The sequence below is a fragment of the Bos taurus genome, chromosome 9 (genome assembly GCF_002263795.3).
Source record: "Bos taurus isolate L1 Dominette 01449 registration number 42190680 breed Hereford chromosome 9, ARS-UCD2.0, whole genome shotgun sequence".
NCBI classification, from domain to species: Eukaryota; Metazoa; Chordata; class Mammalia; order Artiodactyla; family Bovidae; genus Bos; species Bos taurus.
This window is the reverse complement of record NC_037336.1, coordinates 81558648-81576565: the sequence shown is the minus strand read 5'-3', so window position 1 is coordinate 81576565 and position 17918 is coordinate 81558648. Positions and strand designations below refer to the sequence as shown.

The 17918-nt window shown below is 41.6% G+C and overlaps 1 protein-coding gene across 6 annotated transcripts in view; it reads right to left on the bottom strand.

Annotated features, from left to right (window-relative positions):
• Positions 1–1747: 1747 nt before the first annotated feature.
• The window catches only part of STX11 (syntaxin 11), a 50784-nt gene continuing 34613 nt past the window's right edge, over positions 1748–17918 (bottom strand). For 5 of the 6 annotated variants that reach the window (XM_024996789.2, XM_024996792.2, XM_010808658.4 and 2 more), the window contains one exon: positions 1748–3960. In XM_024996789.2, coding sequence (XP_024852557.1) covers positions 3092–3960 — 869 coding nt within the window. In that variant the 3' untranslated portion in view covers positions 1748–3091. The remainder of the gene's footprint in view (positions 3961–17918) is intronic. The other variant, NM_001205736.3, reaches the window with a different exon arrangement.

Genomic DNA, 17918 nt, shown 5'->3' with positions numbered 1-17918 from the left:
GGGCTTTGAAGAAATAGGGTGGGATATGGGAAGAGTCTTTGGTCTATTGTGATCTGGCCTCCACAGCTGAACTTCTGGGACTTTCTGACTCATAGCTTGGAAGGATCAGGGGAAAGCACTTGTCACATGGAGCAGAACAGCTGCTTCCTGCTTAACTTTTTTGGAGTGGAACATCTTATTTCATCTTCGTAACATACTTGGATATAAGAAGCATGAAATGCCACTGTGAAAACAGCTCTTTCATTGTAAAAAAAAAAAAAAATTTAAACCCTAATATTCAAAAAAGATAAGGTCTTGGTTTCTTCTATTTTATTAAAGATTATTAACAGAAGAATGGAAGTTTAAGTGTTATTTGCTCAGTTGTGTCCAGCTCATCATGACCCCATGGTTTTGTAGTCCACCAGGCTCCTCTGTACATGGAATTCTCCAGGCAAGAATATTGGAGTGGGTAGCCACTCCTTTATCCAGGGGATCTTCCCAACCCAGGGATTGAACTCAGGTCTCCTGCATTGCAGGCAGATTCTTTACTGTCTGAGCCACCAGGGAAGACCTTATAAGCATGTATTTTTCCTCAGAAGTTAATAGCTATTAATTAATAGCAGCTCTATCAGTCTACAAGAAAGTTATGCAATAACAATAATGAATATAGTACTTAGCATGTGCCAGGCGCTATCCTAAGTACCTTTACATATTTAGTCATTTACTTCTTCCAACAACTTTAGGAGGTGGGTTCTATCATATCCTTTTTACAGATGAGGAAACCGGCACAAGTCATATGGCTGGTGTGTGGCAAAGTCATGATTTAAACCCAGAGAGTGTGGTCCTGAATCTGTGTTCTTTTCTGCTATGCCACAGTTGGATAGTTACTGAAGAGCAGGAAGAGAAATGCTTGCCTTTTCAATAAGCAACAGTTCACAAATCTCTGAGTATATTAAAGTGAAATTTTTACCTAACTTTACAATGTGAAAAATTTAAAAATACCCAGAACCAGCAAACTCCTTGACTTTCATGAATGGTTCCAAACAAAGAAAATGCATTATGGGGTAAACTCAGGAAGTATTCTCTTTTATGGAAACTAGTAATAGCCCATGTCCTGTATTCCCAGTTATCTCTTCACTACCATGGAAGACGCTGTGTGAACGTTTTTTTTTTTTTAGAGAAAGGGAATTAGGTGAAAGGTGAAACATATCATCCCTGGAATTAGCTGAGAAAGAATTGGGAGAAGTCTAAGAAGAATCCAGCGGGACTTGGTTTCCACAATTCTCATATTAACCATGAAATTAAAATTAGGAGCAGGGCTAGATTTCATGGTCATAAGCAGATTAGTTAGTGAGTTCCAAAGAGTTCAGCTATTCTTTCTACTCCTTTTAAAATTTCACTGTCTGAAGCACCTGAGAATAAGGACCACTGAATAAACCCTCTTATCTATTAAACAATGAGTAGAAAGAGTTCAGAGTTGATTCATAAAAAAGACAGGAAACATGGTGAGTGTAGGTAAGGATATTACAAAGTTTGCAAACGAAACCAAATCTCCGAAACATGATGATTTTGCTAAACTATTATTAATAACTCAGGAGAGAAAGCAACACATCCCTGTGTGAATTCTTTTTCATCCCCCTCACCCCCATTCAGAGGTCCATTCACCAGCTGCAGCCTCAAACAAGGTGGTAGAAGAATTTTTAGAACAATAATTGAAAAGTTAGATAAAGATTTAAATGGTCAGGACACAAATACATAAAAAGCATGCTTATAATGTAATGTTTATTTAACTTGAAAAACAAGACTATTCACTCAGTTGTGTCCAACTCTTTGCGACCCCGTCCATGGCATTCTCCAGGCAAGAATACTGGAGTGGGTTGCCATTTCCTTCTCCAGGGCATCTTCTTGACCCAGGGATAGAACCCAGGTTTCCCGCATTGTAGGCAGACGCTTTAACCTCTGAGCCATCAGGGAATCCCTATTTTAAATTACATTTCAATGCATGAAAGGAATGGGTCACAGTAAAACAAAAGTAATTATTTCTGACCTTTTTTTTTTTTTTAATATTTCTAACTCTGTATGCATTTTCAGCATTTTATATCTGTTCTTTACCACCATAACCAACCAACTCAAAATAAACAGGTGGTTTTGATCCAAACTGAACTACGGAGATGCAGACAGGAGCAAGATAAACTCAAAACAAGCAAACCAACATCAACACAGTAAAAATGTTTTTCTTGATATTTATGTATTTACAAAGGTAAAGCTAAACCAACTGGTCATTATGTACATACATTAGTAAATATTGGCACTTTACATTTACATATAAGTGTATTTCATAATTATCAAGTAAAAAGATAAATTTTAAATTATTTTTATGAAAAATATATATAATGTGATGTACATACTTCAATTTGAGTGCTTGTTCAATATTGAGTGCTCAAAAAACTTTTGGGGAAAAAATATCCCATAATGTATTCTGATGGAAGATACTGAAAGTAAAGACGTAAGGAAATAAGTGTTAAATGTGATTTTAGTAAGTAGAGGACATGAGCAGAAGATATACATTCAGATGGGGATAGCACAGCATAAACCAGAGGAAGACTCAGAAATGGAAGATGTGCAGTTTTTCCCAAGGTCAGTTTCACTCGAAAAGGAATAGAACCGAGGTACTTTCAGGATAAGGTAAACGAACTGGAATTTTGATGACAAGTTCATACTGTGAGCCGATCCAGAATTGACTTCCGGCTAGAGGTTCATGTACAAACATGCCTTGGACATCTACCGTAGACTTAAGTCACAACGGCAGTTCCTTATGTGGCTTCCTTTAAGAGGCAAGGGTGTTATGTGCCCTTTAAACGACCTCAGAAAACTTCAGGTGGCATCTGTCGTGACTGAAGAATCAGCGGGTGGGATCCACCCTTGTTCCAAGTACGAGCTGGGCTGGAATTCTTGCACCTCGTGTTTTTCCTTTTTTTCCTTTCTCTAAGGGCTCAGGTCCATAGTGATTAGCGCAACTCACCCGAGGACAGATGGCCTCAAAATCTACCCCCAGAGTGCTTCCTCGTCCATCCCGCTCGGGGATGGAGGTGTGGCGGCCCGGGGCCACTTGCTAGTTGAGGCAGGGGCAGCAGAAACAGCAGATTGTCCGGCAGGGGTTCTTCTTCTTGTACTGCACAGCCTTGCGCACCTGCACCTTGGCCTGCCCGGTGTATTCGACGGTCTTCTGCACGTTGAACTCGATGACGTCCAGGGTGTCCGCCTGCTGCTCCACGAGCAGGGCCATCTGCAGAAAGAGGTCGTGCAGGTCGCGGATGCGGCCCTCCAGCTGCAGCAGTTCCCGGTGGCGGCTCTCGATCTCGTTGAGAGCCGCCCGTGCGCCCTTCACGTCGGCCAGCAGGTTCTCGGAGAACACGTCCCACTTGCCCTGTTCGAACATGTCCTCGATCTCGTCGCCCGACACGTCCTTGCCCATGATCTCCAGCTGGCGCTGGATGCGGATCTTGCAATTCTCGCGTTGCTTCATCTCGGCGCAGTTGTACTCGTGCATGGCGGCCTGGAAGATGCAGGCGAGCGCGCTGTACTGCGCACGCGCGATGCGCGCCACGGCAGAGTGCGCGCCGTGCTGGACTTCCGCCTGCTCGCTCAGCGCCTTCATGGCGCCCAGCTTGCGGTTAATGCTCTCGCCCCGGGCCTTGATGTCCTTGCCGATGGAGTTGGTGTCCCGCTTGATGCTGCTGAGGCGCCGCATGGACGTGAGGAAGCGGGTGTTCTGCTTTCCCAGACGCCTCACGTCGGCAATCAGGTGCTGGTTTTCCTCCTGAAGGTCTTGGATGTCTCGGTACAAGGATTCCAGGATGTGGTCGGTCTCGAACACGATGTCCTCGTGAGGCGAGTCAAAATCGTCGTCGTCGTCTGGGAACTGCTGGTCAAACTGCTTGGTTAACTCCACGAGTTCTCCTAGTCGGTCCTTCATTTTGCCTGCAAATAGAAACATGGAGGTTAAATTCCTCTAGCGAGAGTCAAAGTATTTGCATTGAGAGAATTAAAGATTAAAATAGATGTTCCGCTCACTGCTCATCACTCTCAATTCTTTACTCCTGGGTGTAGGTAACAAATGCACTACAGGAGCTAAATGGTTCAAAACATATGAGTGAAGGACTGATGTGACTGGGAGTCACCTTTGTGTTTTATAGCTTGTAGGTATCTGCAGTTCTTAAGCAACATTGTTCTTTACAGCAAGGGACTTTACTTTCACCACCAGACACATCCACAAAGAGGGTCTTTCCCGCTTTGGCCCAGCCTCTTCATTCTTCATTGTTTTAGCCCCTAAGTCACTGCCTGCCAGGCTTCTCTGTCCATGGGATTTCCCAGGCAAGAATACTGGAGTGGGTTGCCATTTCCTCCTCCAGTGCATCCTCCCCACACAGGAAGATATGAACCGGCATCTCCTGCATTGGCAGGTGGAATCTTTACCACTGAGCCACTAGGGAAGCCCTATCTATATGTATGTGTGTGTGCACGCTAATTCACTTGAATCCTGTGGGACTCTGCGACCCTATGGACTGTGGTCCACCAGCCTCCTCTGTCCATAGGATTCTCCAGGCAAGCATACTGGAGTGGGTTTCCATGCCCTTCTCCAGGTGATCTTCCCGACCCATGGATTGATCTCACATTTCTTATGTTTCCTGCATTGGCAGGTAGGTTCTTTACCACTAGTGCCACCTGAGATCCCCTTAGCAAAGATAAAGATTGTTAAATAAGTAAAATACATACTTATAAAAAAAAAAACATTGACACATTAATGACGAATTTCTGCCTTGAGTTTCAGAATATTTTTTGGATCTTTTTCTGCATTTTATTTATTTTCTTATTTAAATAATTTCTGTATTTTACTATTTACTGTTGAGACATCTAACAGTTTTTATTTACCACTATTTATTGTTGTTATCTCTTGATTTAAACTTATAGCATATGTAGTATCCATCACCTGAAAATGTTGCTTTACTTATCAAAGTTCAAGCAATCAGATAGCCTCAGTCTACTTGCAGAAAAATAAAGGCCAATAAGAAGCAAAAAAAAAAAAAAAAAGATTGTTAAATAAGGATAGTCAATTTATAAGCTTTGAGACCAACTCTAAGTGTTATCTATTCTGTGTCTATTTCAGCACTGGTGAGCATCTTCAGTCTTGTATATCATAACAATTTTTTAATGATATAAATCATGGTTTAATTTTTTATCTTAAAAACATAAAAGTTGAACCTGCTTAAAGTAAAACAACAAAATGAACAAAGATCAAAATCTAATAAGGAAGTATAAAATTTGGAAGTTGAAATTTCCTTGCTCTTATGCCCAATATCCAGAGAAGGCAATGGCACCCCACTCCAGTACTCTTGCCTGGAAAATCCCATGGACGGAGGAGCCTGGTAGGTTGCAGTCCATGGGGTCGCTAAAAGTTGGACACGACTGAGCGACTTGACTTTACTTTTCACTTTCATGCATTGGAGAAGGAAATGGCAACCCACTCCAGTGTTCTTGCCTGGAGAATCCCAGGGACGGGGGAGCCTGGTGGGCTGCCGTCTCGGGGGTCAGAGTTGGACACGACTGAAGCGACTTAGCAGCAGCAGCAGCAGCAGCAGCATGCCCAATATTACCAATACATACTTTAATTTGAGTATTTGTTTGAGACTCAGTGCTTAAAAATATTTTGGGGCAAAATCCCCAAATACAAGCTAATGAACGATATTGAGTAAAAGAGATCAGGAAATAGTTAAGTGTGGCTCAGCTGGTAAAAAATCCGCCTGCAATGCGGGAGACCTGGGTTCCATCCCTAGGTTGAGAAGATCCTCTGGAGAAGGGAAAGGCTACCCACTCCAGTATTCTGGCCTGGAGAGTTCCATGGAGTGTATAGTCCATGGGTCGCAAAGAGTCGGACATGACCGAGCGACTTTCACTGACTGACTGATGTGATTTTAATAAGTAGGAGGAGTGAGCAGAAAGAAGATATTTATCTATGTGGGAATCACAAGGCAAAAGCCAAAGGAAGAATCAGAAGTAAAAGACGTTCAATTTTCCCCAATATCGCTAGTGGTAAATGTTGTTAACAAAACTGCTTTTTTAAAAAAGTTTTATATGGAAAATTTCAATCGTACACAAGCCTACTAGCAATAATATAACACACTCCCATATACCCATCACACAGCAGCAATATTTGCCCATTTTTAATAGCTTTTTGAAATAAGTTGGCAGCTCAAGCAGAATTTCCATGCTTTTATAAGGGTGGTTCTGATCAATTCCCTGTTTAGCAAGGCAAAATAATGTTCTATGTGTCCATATTTTTTCCAGTGAAGTGAAAAACTTTCATTATTAATACTGTATATATGCCAAAATAATGAACATTTTGCTCTTTTATACAAGATCTTTCTATACAAATAGAAAGATTTCTTTCTATTATATAATTTGCAGGAAACAGGAGAAAAGTAGTAGCATTTAACGGCTACTCAATCTATCAGGGATCTTGATCTCAAAAGCTTCCCTCAATTTGAAGTAATTAATTTCACAACACCACTAATGGAATGCTGACAACTTGGATTCAGTGATAAATGGAAAATGGTGAAATATTAACCATGGATTCCCATCTGCCATGACCATTAGTTACATAAATTAAGCAAAGTTTTATTCCATAGTGGTGATTTTTAATACAACAAGTTACCTGCTTAAAATGCCATTTCTGCTTTCTGATGACAAAGATCAATACCAGACCTTCTCACTGAGGGGAAAGTGACTCCAAGAAGCACAGTTGAGAGGCAGAAAAAAGAACCAGGCTGGACCAAAACTATGCCTTCCCTGGCCTGAATTACCTGATACCTAAATATTTCCTCATTTTGAATAAAATTTAAAGACAAAGCACAAGTTGGTGGGGGTGAGGGGATTGCAATATATAGTAGATAATGAGTTAACATACTTACTATATTAAAAACTCTTGCCCCTCCAAAAAAAAAAAAACAATAGAAAAACCACTTGCCCTAGCAAAGACAATGAAAAGGCAATTCATATAAGAAGAAATATAAGTGCCAGAGAACATGGAGATAGTTAGTAGGTATCAGGTACTTATTGTAATGCCAGTAAGCATGTTCTAAGCACTTCTCACGTGATACTGTCTTTAATCTTCATACAGACTTCATGAAGTAGGTATTGTCATTATCAGAGTTGGTGAGTTTAGGGAGATGAAGGAACATACCCAAGGTCACAAGTAAGTGACTAGTCCAGCTCTAGAGTGGCCCTGCTTAATCACTACCTTCAATTATTTCCAGCAGGTGTAAAAAAGTGAGGCATGAGGGACTTCACTATCAAAACAAGGAAATGCAAGTTAAACCATTGAAATTTTTTTTGGTCATCAAGCTGGCAAGAATTTTAAAAAAATAATAATTTAGGGACCTCTTTGGCAGTCCAGTGGTTGAGATTTGAACTCCCAGTGCAGGGGGCTTGGGTTCAATCTTTGGTTGGAGAACTAAGATCCTTCATGCCACAGGGCAGGATGAAGGGCAGTTGAATAATATGTATTAAAAACTTTTAAAATGTGTTCTTGTTTTAGGTACATTTATTCTAAGCATATATTCAGAGTTATATGAAGCTAATCATTGTAAATATTTTCATCACCACAGTTTTCACAGGAATTCAAAAATAATTTAAAGGTGCAAAAATGAGATAGTGATGGCTACATAATCACAGAGTTTAGAAGGCTATCTAATGGGATGAAAAGCATAAATATCATTTTAGATAGAAAAAAATCTGTAAAGGGAAGAGAATGAGCAGTGCTGTCATGCAAACGTCTTGAAATAAAGGCTTGAATAATACACATCAAAATGTTCAGTTCAGTTCAGTCACTCAGTTGTGTCCGACTCTTTGCGACCCCATGAATTGCAGCACGCCAGGCCTCCCTGTTCATCACTAACTCCTGGAATTCACTCAAACTCACGTCCATCGAGTCAGTGATGCCATCCAGCCATCTCATCCTCTGTCGTCCCCTTTTCCTCCTGCCCCCAATCCCTCCCAGCATCAGAGTCTTTTCCAATGAGTCAACTCTTCGCATGAGGTGGCCAGAGTACTGGAGTTTCAGCTTTAGCATCATTCCTTCCAAAGAAATCCCAGGGCTGATCTCCTTCAGAATGGACTGGTTGGACCTCCTTGCAGTCCAAGAGACTCTCAAGAGTCTTCTCCAACACCACAATTCAAAAGCATCAATTCTTTGGTGCTCAGCTTTCATCAAAATGTAGTTTTCTTCAAATTGTGGAAATATAAATCACTTTAATTACTTCCTTGTGCTCTTCTCTATTTTCCAACATTTTTATAATGTCCTGTAGATTTATCAATTAGATAAAACCCCACAAAACCATAAGTATTTGTTTAAAAGGCTAATTCCTTTAAGATGTATGCATTACAATCAGGTTACCACCTTATGTGACACAAGGAAAGTACACGAGTTGACTAGTATGGAGTTGAGCTTTATTTATCTGCTTAAGTTAGCAGCCAACATATGCTACTCTGCAAGTGTAGAATTAATAATTTTTGAAGATAGATACAGATAGAATAAAATATAAATAACTTTTTTTTACATAAATAGAGAATGAATAATTTTTGAAGGACAAGACAAGAAATGGTGATGGATGCAAGGAAGGCTTGGGAAGCACTACCACAGAAGGTAAGGGGTGGTTAAAGGACAGCATCACACACCGGAATGTTAGGGACCTGCTTGTTGGTCTGTGCTAGTCGTAGACAAGTCCCAGGCCCAGTACTGCTCTCCTGAAGCCCTGAAAAAGCTATCATTTCATTCACAGTAGGACGAGCAAAGTGCACTGCAATTATATAGAAAGTGGCCTTTGAAGATGTTCAGAGATAGTCATTCCTTCCCAAGACCTACCAACGTGAAGCCATGGATCCTAAATGAGATGAAGGTCTAAGTTCACTTGAAGGCTCAAGTCTACAAACTGGTCAGGAGAGAGGCAGGACGTGGAAGCCGGAGATTCTCTAGAAGGTGTACACAAGGAAGTGGCCTTCAGTGCCTTCCTGCCCACCTTTCTTGACCCAGCTCAGCCCCAAATGAGCTGGTCCCACTGATCTAAAAGGTTTCCTGGTTGCCAAGGTGCAAACATTAGGAAAACTACAACAGAAAGTCAACCAAGAGGCTACTACTTCTAACAATATTCCCTAAATGGTTTAAATGTACTCCTTACTGTCCATCCCAACTACCAGAGTTACTCAAACTCATGTCAATCAAGTCAGTGATGCTCTTCTAAACTGCACTGATATATTTCACTGTTTCCTTAAAGAGAGGGAACTGAATACAATTTATTGGTGACTCAGATTATCATTACTAAAATCCCTGAATTGTGTAATGATGCACTTTTGTTTTAAAACGTTTCTCTTTCTGCACGGTTACAATTTCAGGGTTCATCTCAGTTACTTCCCTATACTGCTACTGACATTCCTCTCACTTCCCACACAGGTTGTATCAGGCCAAGAAATTACATAAAAACCAAGCATTTAACAATGTAAGCTATGAGTGGGTCAGCAGCCCTCTAGGGTCAAACCTAAGCACAGCAGGGAAGGAAAAGCTAGTGCCTGTGGCAAACTGAGTGTCCAGTGCGACCCTGCCTTTGTACTGGACAAATGATATATAACCCATCAACAAGATTCTTAATAATTATGAAAGCATCAAATTGTTAGGTTATTGCCATGATGTGATTGACCATCAATTCATAATATACTTTCTTAACCTGACTTCCTATAGGGCCCATTTTCCCCTCCCAAATATGGACATACTCTTGTGAAAGGTTGAAAAAATTTTACTACACATTCTTTGCATGTCCTCTAATCAAGAAGTATAGACTACTTCCCAACTCCTTGAATTTGGAGTGTGGCCATGAGACTGGAACTTGCTCTGGCTAATGAGACAGTAGTAAATACAATGCAAGCAGAGGCTTGAAAAGCACATCTGCAAAAGAGCTTGTTACTTGGGACCCTGATATCAAACATATGAAAAAGCCTCGACTTGCCTACAGAATAAGACCCAGGAGTCTTAGTAATCCTGGCTGAACCCAGCCCCCAGCTAATCCATCAAGTGACTGCAGCTACACAAATGAGCCAGGAGACAACCAATAAAAAACCGATGAGCCAACTGATAGAACTGTAAGAAATAATTAATCATTGAAGTTTAAAAGTGAAAGTGAAGTCGCTCAGTCATGTCCATCTCTTTGCCACCCATGGACTATAGCCTACTAGGCTTCTCCGTCCATGGGATTTTCCAGGCAAGAGTACCAGAGAGCGTTGCCATTTCCTTCTCCAGGGGATCTTCCTAACCCAGGGATAGAATCCGGGGCTCCCGCATTTCAGGCAGACACTTGACCCTCCGAGCCACCAGGGAAGCCCATTGCTGCTTAAGCCATTAAGATATGTGGCAGTTTCTTAAGCCACAAAAACTAACTGATAGAGAAATTGTTACCTACAAGCAGCACATTGCCATGACAGGCTTAAAACATGCAGCATCAGCTTTGGGAGCAAACAGCAGGTGAAAAGCAGAGAGGTAGCTATTAGCAAAAACCAGGAAAATGGCAGGCAAACTCTTAGTGGAGGCTGGATAGTGATGAGGAAACTGTACAGTTCAGTTCAGTTGCTCAGTCGTGTCCAACTCTTTGCGAGCCCATGACCTGCAGCACGCCAGGCCTCCCTGTCCATCACCAACTCCTGGAGTCCACCCAAACCCATGTCTATCAAGTCAGTGATGCCATCCAGCCATCTCATCTTCTGTCGTCTCCTTTTCCTCCTGCCCTCAATCTTCCCCAGCATCAGGGTCTTTTCCGATGAGTCAACTCTTCGCATCAAGTAGCCAAAGTATTGGAGTTTCAACTTCAACATCAGTCCTTCCAATGAACACCTGGGACTGATCTCCTTTAGGATGGACTGGTTGGATCTCCTTGCAGTCCAAGGGACTCTCAATAGTCTTCTCCAACACCACAGTTCAAAAGCATCAATTCTTCTGTGCTCAGCTTTCTTTATAGTCCAACTCTCTCACATCCATACATGACCACTGGAAAAACCATAGCCTTGACTAGACGGACCTCTGTTGGCAAAGTAATGTCTCTGCTTTTGAATATGCCGTCTAGGTTGGTCACAACTTTCCTTCTAAGGAGCAAGCATCTCTTAATTTCATGGCTGCGAGCACCATCTGCAGTGATTTTGGAGCCCAGAAAAATAAAGTCAGCCATTGTTTCCACTGTTTCCCCATCTATTTGCCATGAAGTGATGGGACCAGATGCCATGATCTTAGTTTTCTGAATGTTGAGCTTTAAGCCAACTTTGTCACTCTCTTCTTTCACTTTCATCAAGAGGCTCTTTAGTTCTTCTTCATTTTCTGCCATAAGGGTGGTGTCATCTGTATATCTGAGGTTATTGATATTTATCCCAGCAATCTTGATTCCAGCTTGTGCTTCTTCCAGCCCAGCATTTCTCATGATGTACTCTGCATATAAGTTAAATAAGCAGGGTGACAATATACAGCCTTGATGTACTCCTTTTCCTATTTGGAATCAGTCTGTTGTTCCATGTCCAGTTCTAGCTGTAAGGCAAAAAGGCAACCCACATTCTTTAGCAGCAAAACAACTGGTAAAAGTGATGCCTGCAGCAGCATAAAGGACAGAAAATGTACACAATGAATTTTGAATCTAGCTGCCAAGTTCTCCAGGCAGAAGCTTGGAAGCATTCATTGAGTGTTTCTAGCTGCATAGAAGGTTCTGCAAAGGACAGATGGGCTGCAAAATGATTTATCCAGTTAATAAGCACTATTTTGAGAAAATAGAGAAGAACCAGAACTCATGATATTGGAAAAGAAAATCTTTTATATCTCCTCCTCTTCAGCTGGAAGACAAGCTTCTTAATGCAAGAAATGGCCTCAGAGAGAAGACTTCTGTAAAATTTAACGTGATGCCTTGTAGCCCTTCTCAGCTGGACAAGAGGGGCTCTGAGACTCCTAGAGTCACTGTCTCATAGCAGTCTGATGCTCAGCCCAGAGTCAAGGGAGGTCTGTCTGACTTGGAAAAAAAAAAGAAGAACTGTGGCTGTGGATTTTAGGGGCATGGACTCTGTGGGATTTTAAGGAAATCCTCAAAGTTTTTAAGCGAGTTTTACTGACAAGCATGGGCTTCCTAGGTGGTGCTAGTGGTAAAGAACCTGCCAGCCAAAGCACGAAATATTAGAAAAGGTGGGTCGGGAAGATCCCCTGGAGGAGGGCATGGCAACCCAATCCAGTATTCTTGACTGGAGAATCCCATGGACAGAGGAGCCTGGCAGGCTATGGTCCATAGCGTCAGACAGAGTTGGACACAACTGAAGCGACTTAGCATGCACGCCTGCAATGACAAGCACAAAAATATGATCTAAAGGATACAGAGATCATATAAAGGAAAAGAGGCCTCTAGAAGCTTGGGTTTTTACAAGAATGAGGCCACAGAAATTATTTAGAAGCAAGCATAAGCCATTTCTTATGGAAAAAGGAAGAATGTTTCAGAGGATGGAGCCAAGGGCAGTAGAGAGACACAAGTGAACCATTCCTGAGCAAGAGAACTGGGTCCTAATCAAGGAACCTCCACTGGCCCAGGAGTGGGGCACCTAACCATACGGGCCTGAGTTGCTGTGGACTGCTGAGTGCTGCCTGTATTCTGTTTCTGTAGTTTTGAGGGGTTATCTTTTGCCTTTTTACCATTATGTGTTAGGTGTGTATAAGGAGATAATTTGTCCATGATAAGTAAAAACTATGATAACTATTGATAGATAACTAAAATATATGTTATCATATATACTGTGTATGTATAATATCTAGATGCAATATAGATACAATATATGATCGTAAAAAGTTATCTAGTTATCGGATCCACATCTAGATCCACAGATCCAGATCCTCTTGACCCAACTAGATCAAGAGGATCCATATCTGATGTGCTGTATCTGAGGGGGCTTGTCTGTGCCCAGAAGTGATGCAGATCATGGACAGGCCTCTGGACTTCAGAGGCTGATGCCTGAATGTGATAAGGCTTCTTCGAATTCTATGATAGGAGTGAATGTATCTTTCTTATAGCAGAAATGTGAGTAATTTTTACCAAAGGCAGACTATATTTGATTGCACACACACAAAAAAAGGCCACAAATTCTTAGCAGTACCTCCTGATCAAGAAGTGGTATTGACAGAAAAGATATGCCCTGTTAATAAAAGTTCATCACCCTCAGTATTCTGGGGGAGTGAGGTAAAGCTTCATTGAGAGTAATCGGCTGGCTTCTCAGCAGTCACAACTCACAGGAGGGCAGAGGGCTAGGAAACTCACAGCCCTGACAATAAATGGGGTCTGCATAGAAGAGCAGGTGCAACAGAACGAGAGAGCACATGAAAGAAGAGGAACCAGCCTGTGTTGAGCAGAGGCCAACACATCAACTGGACCTGTCTGGCAAAGTGTTCTTAACAGTTCTTTAGTGAGGGGGCACCAAAAGCTGGCAATCTATGTACTTGTATGTATACATGCTTATATTATTTGTATTAAAACAGAAAGTATCATTCTCAAAAACAAAAACGTAGTGTCAATTTCCCTACACTTTCAATCTGGGTTTGGCCATGAGACTTTTACAGACAGGACAATAGAAAACATGATGCCAGCAGATGCTTGAATAGCACTAGCAGACTGGGGCTTGTGTCCTGTTAGCACCAAGAACACCAAAGCCTCATGTCAGGAAGCTCAGACTAGCCTCCTGGAAGATAATGACTACATGGAGAGAGAGGCCAGCCCCCGCAGGTGACCCACCCCTACATCTGTATGACAGACCTCAAAGTGAACCCACTGGAAGAACTAATCAGAATTTACTTTCTGCCAGGTACTATTGTAGAAGCTTTACACATTGTGGATTATCTCATTTAATCTTCAAAATGATGAGAAATAACAATGGTAATTTGGGAGTATTTTGTTATACTGACAGAGCTAACTGATACACCCCTCTTTAGGTTTCTCTATACCCCCAAATTTGTGTTCTTCTTAAAGAGCACCTAGGAGGATGATGTGACTCATGGATAAATCATAATTCTTCAAAAGTAAAGGCTGCTGCACTTAAACCAAAGTTCATTGCTACAATTTAAACACACAAACTTAAGAAACATGTACCAAATCCTTGTCCTGATGATCATGGCCTAATTACACACCTGGGTTTTGACAGTCTACATTTACAACTTCCTGTTCATACTGTATACACACATTAATGTAAAGCATACACATAAAAGGAGCATGTGTTTCTTAACAAGTCTGAGAACAGCCTTCCTTTCCTTTTGAGGATTGTGGTCATAACCATGGTAAGGAGAAAAAAAATGATGCTAAAAAAAGACTATCTCACACACAAGCAGCCTCCACAAGAAAGACTGCAGAAGCTGTTTGATAATGCAGTATGCTAAATTGAGGTTCTTGAGCAGTGGGGGCAGGACAGCACAGAGAGGCTAGGCAGCTTTAACTCTGGCTGAGTTTCAGTCTGATAAGAGGTTCTGAGAACTTGAAAAGCCAGCTTTGAAATGGAGGTAGATAGTTTAAGTGTATCATCCACTTTAAGTGTATTGTCCAAATCAGTAAAGTAAACACCAGGTAGGCAAAATGCAACCTCCAAACATCATTCTCCTGCCATGTTCCAGTCCTTCGTCACCCAAGACTGAACCAGAGACATTTCTTGCTGACTAAAAGGAATAAAAATTAGTGTGACATGAACCAGGTTCCTAAGGAGCACTGGATTAAGACCTTACTAGTCTTTCAGAGTGTTTAAGGCAATCAGGATACTGCTTCCCAGTTGTAGAATCTGCTTAGAATGCCATACCCACTCAGGGCAGTGGAAGAGTGTGGCAAAGGGTTCAGCCTGGGGAGAGAACTCTGCTGCCTTTGGGAGTAGCCTGGGCTTCCTCACTGGTTTCAGGGTTCCTGGCAGTAAGAGAGGGCAATCCTAACAGAGAAGTGCTTTGCAAATGTCTGCTGATGTCACGTTTCCTTATACTCACCTCCTCTCTGTCTTATCTTCCACATGTATAAATACTGACTGCAGAAGGTGAGGAAGAAAATTAAATGAGATAATCCAAGCTGAGTAGGAGAGGGTGGGACGAATTGAGAGAGTAGCGTTGGTGGCTCAGACGTTAAGGAGTCTGCCTGCAACGCGGGAGACCCCGGTTCAATCCCTGGATGGGGAAGATCCCCTGGAGAAGGAAATGGCAACCCATTCCAGTATTCTTGCCTGGAAAATCCAAAGGATGGAGGAGCCCGGCAGGCTGCAGTCCATGGGGTCACAAAGAGTGAGACACAACTGAGTGGACACTCCCATGTGTAAAATAAACAGCTAGTGGGAAGTTGCTGTGAAACACAGGGAGCTCAGCCTGGTCCTCTGGGATGACCCAGAGGGGTGGGATGAGGAGGTGGTGCGAGAGAGGCTCTAGAGGGCGGGGATATGTATACACTAATGGCTGATTCACTTACTGTATAGCAGAAACCAACACAGCATTGTAAAGTAATTATCTTCCCATTAAAAAAAAAAAAGGTCTTAGAAGAGTGTCCAGCAGAGAGTAAGTACTCTGTATATGTGTTCTGTTATCATCTATTCTGTGATTTTAATTCACTCAAAAACTAATAAAGATTCAGTAACTATCAGTATAAATAGTGCATTGGCTGATTTACCACTAACAGTTTATTACTAACATCTTGTTACTCATATCATAATCATAAGTGAACTCTAATACCCATGGGTCAGCAGATTATTTAAGGTTTTCTTTGTAAAAGTCTCTCTTCTTTTCTCTGATTATGAAAGCAACCCTTGCTCTTTGAAAAGATAAAGAAGAAATAATCCAATGATACAGAATTGTTTTACAGAGAAAGTAAAAATGTCTCATCATTTAATACCACTATATATAATAACTAGGACTTCCCTGGTAGCTCAGCTGTAAAGAATCCACCTGCCAATGCAGGAGACCCAGGTTCAATCCCTGGTCCAGGAAGATCCCCTGGAGAAGGAAATGGTAACCCACTCCAGTATTCTTGACTGGAGAACCTCATAGACAGAGAAACCTGAAGGGCTACAGTCCATGGGGTTGCAAAAAGTAGGATACGACTTAGCAAATGAACAACAACAATAGCAATATGTAATAACTGTAAAATAGCCAATGATTAACATCTAATACATAGTCTTCCAGACTCTTTTCTATTCAAGAAGGCTGTGAATACTTAACAGTATCCAGAAGAACTGACCCTGATTACAAACTATGGAACATTTTTCTGGTAAACTGCAAGAGTTCTCTAGGGGTTTATTCTCGCCAGGGGACCACTGTACTTTCCACCACCAACATTTTTGTGCAGGTGATATCAGGTAAAAAAGGAACACCAAGGAGCAACCTAGAAAAGGAAAGGAAATTCTTTTAAAAAAGAGAGGGGACTTCCTTGGCGGTTCAGTGGTTAACACTTCACCTTCCAACACAGGGGGTGCAGGTTCGATCCTTGGCGGGGAGGATAAGATCTCACATGCCTCGAGGCAAAAAATAAATAAATAAAACACCATAAAACAGAAGCAGTATTTTAACAAATTCAATAAAGACTTAATTAAAAAAAAAAAGAATGAGAGAATCCTTGTGTTTTATTTTCATGTTCAAGAATCCCAAAGCGGGATACTGAGGACTGGTATCTTCAGGATTCAGTGGTTATAAAGTCAGTGGCCAGGCTTTCTTTCAGGAACAGATGAACAATTTTAATTCAATAAACACCCTGCAAACACCTCCCCTATAAATGTCTATAGAGATAAGCCCTGTTCCCCACCCCACCCCGCCAGGTTTGTTGTTGGTCGGGGAGGGGTTTGTTTTACTTTCCAAGCACATTCACGGAAGAGTCTAGCTCATTGGCTAACTGCCTCATCCTGAAAACAAATGAGGTGTGGGAGAATGAATGCTCCCCTAGGTGTCAGAGGCCTTCCTGTCTCTAACTCTAGCTGTATAAAGTGGATGGAGACATTTCATACCTCTGAGTGTCAGTTTCTCCACTGTACAATGGTAATGACACTACCTATAAAGGTTTCTTTTTCTGATAATTAAATGAGGTTTAAAATGTATATAAAAGCACTCTGTAAATTTTTAAGTATTTTACAATCATGATACTGCGTGCTCAGTCACTTCAGTCATGTCCAACTCTTTGCAACCCTGTGGATTGTAGCCCGCCAGGCTCCTCTATCCACAGGATTCTCCAGGCGAGAATACTGGAGGGGGTTGCCATGCCCTTCTCCAGGGGAATCTTCCCCACCCAGGAATCAGAGTCTTGTCTCTTCCAACTCCAGCACTGCCAGACAGGTTCTTTACCACTAGCGTCACCTGGGAAACTCACAACATGATATTAGGAGTTACGGCTTTGCACATTTTCCATCCATAATCAGTTTATTTCATGAGGTAGTTTATTCAAAATACTTCAAGTACTATTCCTTAAGAAACCCATACAGACCAAGTGATTTTAAATGATCCTATAAAACCAAACAACTATTCTGATATCAGTTTCTATATTATTCCTATAACTCAGGTGACAGAATATTAATGCCCTAGATTCAACATTAAAAAAACGAAGATCATGGCATCTGGTCCCATTACTTCATGGCAAATAGAAGGGGAAAAAATGGAAACAGTGACAGACTTTATTTTTGGGGGCTCCAAAATCACTGCAGATAATGACTGCAGCATGAAATTAAGATTCTTGCTCCTTGGAAGGAAAGCTATGACAAACCTAGATAGTGTATTAAAAAGCAGAAACCACTTTGCTGACAAAGGTCGATATAGTCAAAGCTGTGGTTTTTCCAGTAGTCATGTATGGATGTGATAGCTGAACCATAAATAAGGCTGAGAGCCAAAA